General features: G+C 50.1%; 1 protein-coding gene across 2 annotated transcripts in view; it reads right to left on the bottom strand.

Moving 5' to 3' along the window:
* HUS1 (HUS1 checkpoint clamp component) overlaps nucleotides 1-7,560 on the bottom strand; it is a 118,994-nt gene extending 111,434 nt beyond the window's left edge. Inside the window, exon 1 of one of the 2 annotated variants that reach the window (XM_069730393.1) lies at nucleotides 7,444-7,560. In XM_069730393.1, coding sequence (XP_069586494.1) covers nucleotides 7,444-7,495 — 52 coding nt within the window. In that variant the 5' untranslated portion in view covers nucleotides 7,496-7,560. Of the gene's footprint in view, nucleotides 1-7,269; nucleotides 7,407-7,443 lie in introns of those variants that run through there. The other variant, XM_069730394.1, reaches the window with a different exon arrangement.
* Between the last annotated feature and the right edge of the window lie 1,662 nt (nucleotides 7,561-9,222).

Here is a 9,222-nt window from a genome sequence, read left to right on the forward strand (position 1 = left end):
GCGAGAGCGGGGACATTTAACGCGACCCCTTTTAAAACATTGCGTTAGCGCAATCCGCTAGCGCTAGGCACTAAACGGATTGCTCTAACGCAATCTGAACCTAGCCTAAGACTAAACTACTAAAGCCTCTTAAAAAAACAAAACAAAAAAAAAACGACTACAGAAAACTGGGGAAACACAAAGCTGCTGCCTAAGTTGCAACTGATTGGTGAGGTCCCAGAATACAGCCCCCCTTACAGATCTGATATTGATAACCTATACTAAACATCAGATAATCAGAAAACCCCTTTAAAAGGGTTATTTAGGACATTGATATTGTCACACATAGCCACATGTGGAGTTTAGCAGATTACATGCGGATCCCCTGGAACTTTTTCCAAGACATTGAAACATTGGTATGGAAAACAACTCCAGATTAAAGGGAACCTGTCACGTCCTTTGTTGCATGAGACAGACATGTTAGCAATGTGCATCACTAACAAGACACTGGGGGTAGTTTAATAGCAAAAAAGGACGTGATAAGTTCCATTTAAAGGTAATCTGTCACCCCATTTTGGCCCTATAAACTGAGGCCACTGCCTTTAGGGGCTTATCTACAGCATTCTGTAATGCTGTAGATAAGCCCCCCGATGTAACCTGAAAGATAAGAAAAACAAGTTAGATTATACTCACTCAGGGGCGGTCCAGGTCCGGCGCCTCCCACCTTCATGCGATGACGTCCTCTGCCTTGCTTCTATCGCGGCTCCTGCACAGGCGTAAATCTCTGCCCGGTTGAGGGCAGCGTAAAGGCTACGTTCAGATTAGCGTTTCCCGACGCTGCGTCGGGAAACGCAGCGGCGACGCACGCATCATGCGCCCCTATGTTTTACATGGGGGACGCATGCGTTTTTCTTGTTGCGTTTTCCGACACGTGCGTCGTTTTTGACGCTAGCGTCGGACGCAAGAAAACGCAACAAGTTGCATTTTTCTTGCGTCCGATTTCGTCAAAAAAATGACGCACGCGTCGCCGACGCAGCGGCGCGCAACGCTAATCTGAACGTAGCCAAAGTACTGCAGTGCGCAGGTGCTGGGAAAGGTCAGAGAGGCCCGATGCCTGCGGACTGCAGTACTTTACGCTGCCCTCAACAGGGAAAATCAGTACGCCTGCGCAGGAGCTGCAACAGAAGGAGGATGAAGACATCTAAATAGGCTTACACTGTAAAAGCGACTTCCGGCTCACGCATAAAGCGGCAGGTTTCATTTGCAATGACATCAATGAGAAGAGTGGTGCTGGACACAGGAGAAAGCAGCGGTAGGGGAGTATAATAATACTATAAAGGCACAGATGATTGGCCAATCATCTGTGCCTTTATAGCCTTTTTACTAGGCACTGCTCCTAATAGCCAGATTCCTACTCCACACTGATGAGGGGCAAAAACCCCGAAACAGCTGTCTGTGGATGGATACCATGCTTGGCATAGGTGGCTTTCCTTCATAGGATGCTGCCCTTCCCGTGGTTGTTCCTTCCCGGGGAAAGGCCTGGCTATTCACTGCTTGCGTCGAGAAACACGTGATGGTGTCTCCGCAGCTTCTTTACTTGCATCTGCATATTTCCCATAAGGGATGGGGGCAGTGTTCTGGAATCACTGCGTTGAGAAACACGTGATGGTGTCTCCGCGGTGTTGGATGTTTTGGTCTCCCCGAGGCCAATCATCTGTGCCTTTATAGCCTTTTTACTAGGCACTGCTCCTAATAGCCAGATTCCTACTCCACACTGATGAGGGGCAAAAACCCCGAAACAGCTGTCTGTGGATGGATACCATGCTTGGCATAGGTGGCTTTCCTTCATAGGATACTGCCCTTCCCGTGGTTGTTCCTTCCCGGGGAAAGGCCTGGCTATTCACTGCTTGCGTCGAGAAACACGTGATGGTGTCTCCGCAGCTTCTTTACTTGCATCTGCATATTTCCCATAAGGGATGGGGGCAGTGTTCTGGAATCACTGCGTTGAGAAACACGTGATGGTGTATCCGCGGTGTTGGATGTTTTGGTCTCCCCGAGGCCAATCATCTGTGCCTTTATAGCCTTTTTACTAGGCACTGCTCCTAATAGCCAGATTCCTACTCCACACTGATGAGGGGCAAAAACCCCGAAACAGCTGTCTGTGGATGGAAACCATGCTTGGCATAGGTGGCTTTCCTTCATAGGATGCTGCCCTTCCCGTGGTTGTTCCTTCCCGGGGAAAGGCCTGGCTATTCACTGCTTGCGTCGAGAAACACGTGATGGTGTCTCCGCAGCTTCTTTACTTGCATCTGCATATTTCCCATAAGGGATGGGGGCAGTGTTCTGGAATCACTGCGTTGAGAAACACGTGATGGTGTCTCCGCGGTGTTGGATGTTTTGGTCTCCCCGAGGCCAATCATCTGTGCCTTTATAGCCTTTTTACTAGGCACTGCTCCTAATAGCCAGATTCCTACTCCACACTGATGAGGGGCAAAAACCCCGAAACAGCTGTCTGTGGATGGATACCATGCTTGGCATAGGTGGCTTTCCTTCATAGGATGCTGCCCTTCCCGTGGTTGTTCCTTCCCGGGGAAAGGCCTGGCTATTCACTGCTTGCGTCGAGAAACACGTGATGGTGTCTCCGCAGCTTCTTTACTTGCATCTGCATATTTCCCATAAGGGATGGGGGCAGTGTTCTGGAATCACTGTGTTGAGAAACACGTGATGGTGTCTCCGCGGTGTTGGATGTTTTGGTCTCCCCGAGGCCAATCATCTGTGCCTTTATAGCCTTTTTACTAGGCACTGCTCCTAATAGCCAGATTCCTACTCCACACTGATGAGGGGCAAAAACCCCGAAACAGCTGTCTGTGGATGGATACCATGCTTGGCATAGGTGGCTTTCCTTCATAGGATGCTGCCCTTCCCGTGGTTGTTCCTTCCCGGGGAAAGGCCTGGCTATTCACTGCTTGCGTCGAGAAACACGTGATGGTGTCTCCGCAGCTTCTTTACTTGCATCAGTATAATAATAGTCACACTACATGCACAAATACACACATTTAAAGGGAACGCAGAATTGTGCACAGTAACCTACACACAGTGTCAGGTCGGCACTGTTATACTGATTACAATGATACCTGGGTTGGTGAAATCCGTCTTGTAGTTGTTATTTAATCTTTATTTTCAGTTTTGAGTTAATGATATGCTCGTGCTCCGGGGCGGCCTGTGGGGGAGTCTTCATGTGGTGCTCTGATTAGGTATTCATAATGCAGAGTGCTGACAGGTCACTGATCCCTCACAGGCCGCCCCTGGGCACAGGCATATCATTAACTGAAAATAAAGATTAAACAACACCGACAAGATGGATTTCACCCATCCAGGTATCATTGTAATCAGTATAACAGCGCCGACCTGACAGTGTCTGTAGGATACTCAGCACAATTCTGCTGACAGGTTCCCTATAAACAGTAGAAATCTCAGGCGTAGTGTTTCTATATGCTCCCCACACTGGCTTAGACTAATCCTCATGAGCAGTGGAATAAATGTCTAAGGCTACGTTCACAAAAACGCAACAAAATGCACGCTAAAACGCAGCGTTTTGCGACGCATGCGTCCTTTTTTGCTGAATTTTGGACGCAAAAAAAATGCAACTTGCTGCGTCCTCTGCGCCCTACGCTTGCGGCAAAAAAAAGCATGCGTCGCAAAACGCAGCACAACGCATGTCCATGCGCCCCCCATGTTAAATATAGGGGCGCATGACGCATGCGTCGCCGCGGTTGCGCCCGACGCAACGCAAATGTGAACGTAGCCTTAGGTACAAAGTGTACATGGCAGCATACAGTGAAAACTCGCATAGCTAAAGCGCCCACAGCGCAGGCGCAGCGCGCTCCTCAAGGCCTACAACAGCACAAGTGCAACGCTCCTCACAGCCTCCTATAGCGCAGGCGCAGCGCGCTCCTCACGGCCACCAACTAGTGATGTGTCGTTCGTGAACGAGCCGACACAAAAAGCCGGCTCCCTGCTGTGAATGAAAGGAGTGGGCTCTGCAGTGTGAGTGAGCCCAGTCTTTTTTTTTTTTTCCTTTCTTTAGACTGTGACTCATGTGGGAGGAGAGAAGTAGCTGTGGACTGTTTGCCAGTACTGGAGAAATGGTGTGGACAAGCACAGGACAGGGTGGATGGGAAAAGAAAAAAAAGGGCTTCCTATTGTTAACCCTTAAGTGCCCCCAGACTGCAAGCATTAGTGTTACACCGTCCTTCAGTGCTGGAGTCAGGATCTGAGTTACCTTAGTCCCAAATAAAGATATAGTTTACTGGCCTCATCCATGGCACACACTGTATATATAGTGTGTATAGGAGGAGGGACTCAGCAGATTGTTTGGTATCATAGTATTAGTCAGGACTGAGGATTCAGGACAGGAACATACAGGGAGGAGGATGGACGGCATCACTTGTTGCTGCTGAGGATAATATAAAGTGATTTTAGGCGGAACCTGTGGCGAGATCTAGTACAGCTCCAATCATATAGAGTTACGCTGGTTTCACACTTGCATATTTCGCAATCTGTGTGACAATGGCTGCACATGGATCTGTTTACGCCTCCATTGCCTTTCAGTGGTGACAGATGGGACCTGCGTGCGCATCCAGTTGTCACTGTTTTCCCACGGATCCGTGTATCTGCATATTTTACCAGACGCACAAAAACACAACTTGTTGCAGTTTTGTGTCGTCTGAAAAACACGCAGGGACATAGACCCGCACGGACCCGTGGATACACGTCTGGAATTACCATGGAGCACGGATCCATATGATTAAGTGTGCAGGGATCCTTTATGCGGAACTGAGCATGCTGGGAAGCAAGGGACGTGCTGTATGGGAAAGTGATGAAACTGTCTGGGAGCAGGATGCAGACATAATGCAGACTCTGCCTGCTGTGCCCTATAGTGTGCTAATGGTAATAAAATGCATTGGGAGCCTGTATATAACGAGGGGGCTCCTGGTTAGTGGCCGCACGGGTGGGTCTGCTTTCACACTAGCGCTTTGGTATGGTGCGTTGTGATGTGTAGCAATCCTGATGCATCCCGATCCTGATGCATCCCTACACTTAACATAGGGACGCATGGACCTGCGTTTGCATCAGGACGTATCAGGATCAGTATACGTCAGGATTTTTCATATGCTCTCAAAACGCAGCTTGCTGCAAATTTTGGGTGTTAAAAAAATCTGCAGACATCCTGGTACGTGGCAGCGAATAAAAAACAAATCTGATTGTCAATGTAGACGCCCCTGAATCAGGATGCTGCGTCCGATCCGCATGTGGATGTCATACTGCGCAGGAGAGGAGCCCCATTTTTTTTTTTTTTTTTTCACCAGTCTCTCTCCTGCGCCAGAAGCCAGAATTTGACATTTCCAACCAAATCCCGATCAGAATGCAGTTCCGCGCGTTTGCTTGTTTGCAGAAAAAATACGGATGCAGATAAATTGTGTCCAAGAGGGAATGACTACAGCAATGTACAAAACCCGCCACATATTAGACTACATTCACATTTGCGTTGTGCAGGGCTGCGTCGGCGACGCAACGCACAACGCAAACAAAAACGCATGCAAAACGCATTGTTTTGTGACGCATGCGTCCTTTTTTGGCATGATTTTGGACGCAAAAAAATGCAACTTGCTGCGTCCTCTGCGCCCTGACTCTTGCTCCAAAAAAGACGCATGCGTCACAAAACACAAGACAACGCATGTCCATGCGCCCCCATGTTAAAATATAGGGGCGCATGACGCATGCGTCACCGCGGCTGCGCCCAACGCACCACAAATGTGAACGTACCCTTAGAGAGTAATACGTTAACTACAGCCGAGTAGTGGAGGGGCGCAGTTCACAAGAGCGAACAATCTGGGGAAACAGCAATGCTGAAAACACTGTACTGCTTCACTAGATACTTATCCAGGGTGTTAGGCTACGTTCACACTAGCGTTCGGCTAGTGTGCGTCGCGCTAGCGTCGGGCGACGCAGCGGCAACGCACGCGTCATGCGCCCCTATGTTTAACATGGGGGACGCATGCGTTTTTGCTTGTTGCGTTTTCCGACACGTGCGTCTTTTTTGACGCTAGCGTCGGACCAAGAAAACGCAACAAGTTGCATTTTTCTTGCGTCCGATTTTCGTCAAAAAACGACGCACGCGTCGAAAAACGCAGCGTTTTTGCATGCGTTTGCACTCGTTTTTCGGTGCGTTGCGTCGCCGACGCAGCGGCGCACAACGCTAGTGTGAACGTAGCCTAATGAGGCCCTCACTGTACAGGCAAACACTGGAACAATGAGGCCATGTTCACACGATCCTTTTTTTCATGCGGAATTGCCGCGATTTTCCCGCTGCGGGTCCGCAGCTGTTTTCCATGCAGGGTACATTACATTGTACCCTATGGAAAACAGGAACTGCTGTGCCCACAATGCGGAAAATAAAAAAAAAACCACGCTGAATAGCTGCGGGAAAAAAGAAGTACCATGTCACTTCTTTTTTTCGGAGCCGCAGCGGTTCTGCACCCATTGACCTCCATTGTGAGGTCAAACCCGCAGTAAAACCCGCAGATCAAAAATATATCTGCGGGTTTTACTGCGGTTTGTGGTGCAGAACCGCTGCAGCAGGAAGTGCGGGGAAGCGGGCGGAAGTGCGTGGGCGGAGTGTGGCTGTCCCCCCGTGCTCCGATCCCGCACCCCCGTGCTCCAATCCCACCGCCCCGTGCTCCGATGCCCCCCCCCAGTGCTCCGATGCCCCCCCCCCCGTGCCCTAATCTCCCCCCCTTATACTTACCCGGCGTCCCGGTGTCCATCCGGCCGTCTTCTCCCTGGGCGCCGCCATCTTGCAAAATGGCGGGCGCATGCGCAGTGCGCCCGCCGAATCTGCCGGCCGGCAGATTCGTTCCAAAGTGCATTTTGATCACTGAGATATAACCTATCTCAGTGATCAAAATAAAAAAAAATAGTAAATGACACCCCCCCCCCCCTTTTGTCACCCCCATAGGTAGGGACAATAAAAAAAAATTAAGAATTTTTTTTTTTTTCCACTAAGGTTAGAATAGGGGTAGGGGTAGGGTTAGGGTTAGGGGTAGGGTTAGGGTATTTTCAGCCATTTTAACTGCATAGAAAACTGCATAAAAAAAAGGATCAAAAAAAGGATCAAAAAACGCATCAAAAAAGGACAAAAAAAGGACCTGCATTTTCTGCCAAGAGCTGCAGTTTTTTAAAAACAGTCCTGAAAAAAAAAGGATGGAAATCAGGAACGTGTGAACATACCCTGACAGTGGAAAACGCATTGCTAGTTAAAAAAAAGAGCCGGCTCTTTATGGTGAGCTGGACTGCCCATCACCACCGCTCCTCACAGCCTCCCATAGCGCAGGCGCAGCTCACGGCCGAGGGCAGGGCACCGTACACTAGCACAGAACACGCGCACTGAATAATAATACACACGGGTGAAATGGTTCAGACAGCTGACGTCCACTATCCTACAGCGGAACCTCATGACGCCGCTGCAGCGCACTCAGGCGTCCACTTCCGACTCTGATACTGACGTCAGTGCCGCACGTGACATGCGCAGTCACATGGTAGATTCTGAGCTGCCTATTGGCTGTGGCAGGTGTGTTCGTTGAGAGTTTGCAGTGGGCTGCTAGTATTCCTGCTGCTCGAGGCTCCGTCCCGTGACGTTCTATAGTTGTCTGTCACTTTTCCTCTAGCTGGGGAGTGCGGCGGGCTGCGTGCTCAGTGTGCGCCCACCGAGACCGTGTGTAGTGGACGTGCGAGTGTCGCTGCAGACGTCAAAGCTTTCTGTCCATGGAACATGCAAACTTACAACATAAGGGGGCTAGAGCCGAGCTCCCTGCGGCGGAGGCTGCGGGCTGAAGAGCCGGGCTATACACCTCAGAAGTCCAGAGCCGGTCGGTCAGGGATGTAGTTACAGCGCACTGTGCCCTGGCCACTAGGGCTACCACCAGGAATTTAGGGGCCCCTTGAGATTCCGCCCACACCGCAAACCTTCCACAGTCCCACCGCCCACAACGCAAACCTTCCACAGTCCCACCGCCCACACCGCAAACCTTCCACAGTCCCACCGCCCACACCGCAAACCTTCCACAGTCCCACCGCCCACACCGCAAACCTTCCACAGTCCCACCGCCCACACCGCAAACCTTCCACAGTCCCACCGCCCACACCGCAAACCTTCCACAGTCCCACCGCCCACAACGCAAACCTTCCAAAGTCCCACCGCCCACACCACAAACCTTCCACAGTCCCACCGCCCACACCGCAAACCTTCCACAGTCCCACCGCCCACACCGCAAACCTTCCACAGTCCCACCGCCCACACCGCAAACCTTCCACAGTCCCACCGCCCACACCGCAAACCTTCCACAGTCCCACCGCCCACACCGCAAACCTTCCACAGTCCCACCGCCTACACCGCAAACCTTCCACAGTCCCACCACCCACTCAGAAAAACTCCACATCTGCACCACGTTCTCACCAATCACACATTGTCCGTTCCCTTCTAACACCAGATCACATACATAGACAGCAGGTTTTGCTTTGGCAGATTTCTTTTAAACCACCATAGACTCTTTGGGCCTGGCCCTACTCTATCCTATTTAAATATTTGTTAAAATATCCAATACTCTTTAGGTATATTTTTATTTATTTGTCTTTAAGGGAATGTTTTTAAAATGAACAATAATACCACATACAAGGGACAAATAACGCCACACCATGACCAGACCACATGTTACCACCACATAGTGACCAAATAATACCACATATAAGGCACAAATACTCCCACACCATGGCCGGACCACATGTTACTACCACATAGTGACCAAATAATACAACATACAAGAGACAAATACCGTCACGCCATGGCCGGACCATATATTACAAGCACACAGTGACAAAATACTACAATACTGATCATTAACAATAAAAACAATGCTAATTTTACCATAAGCGCCATTATACACAGGAACTTTGTATACAGTACACAGTGTATAGTGTCAGAGGCGGACATACTGAATGAGCAGCTGCATTGGAGGTGGAGGGTGGGTAATAATCTGGGCAATCTGGATTATTTCTCCGGCCCCGAGGCTCTGAGGAGAGGGGCCCTGGCCAGATTGTCCTCATGTGCGGTGGGAGAAATCCCTGCAGCTCCACTGCCTACAGGAGAAAATGGCAGCAGAGCGGAGCTGTAGGGATCCATCCTGT

The sequence above is a fragment of the Ranitomeya imitator genome, chromosome 6 (assembly GCF_032444005.1).
Source record: "Ranitomeya imitator isolate aRanImi1 chromosome 6, aRanImi1.pri, whole genome shotgun sequence".
In the NCBI taxonomy this organism is placed as follows: domain Eukaryota; kingdom Metazoa; phylum Chordata; class Amphibia; order Anura; family Dendrobatidae; genus Ranitomeya; species Ranitomeya imitator.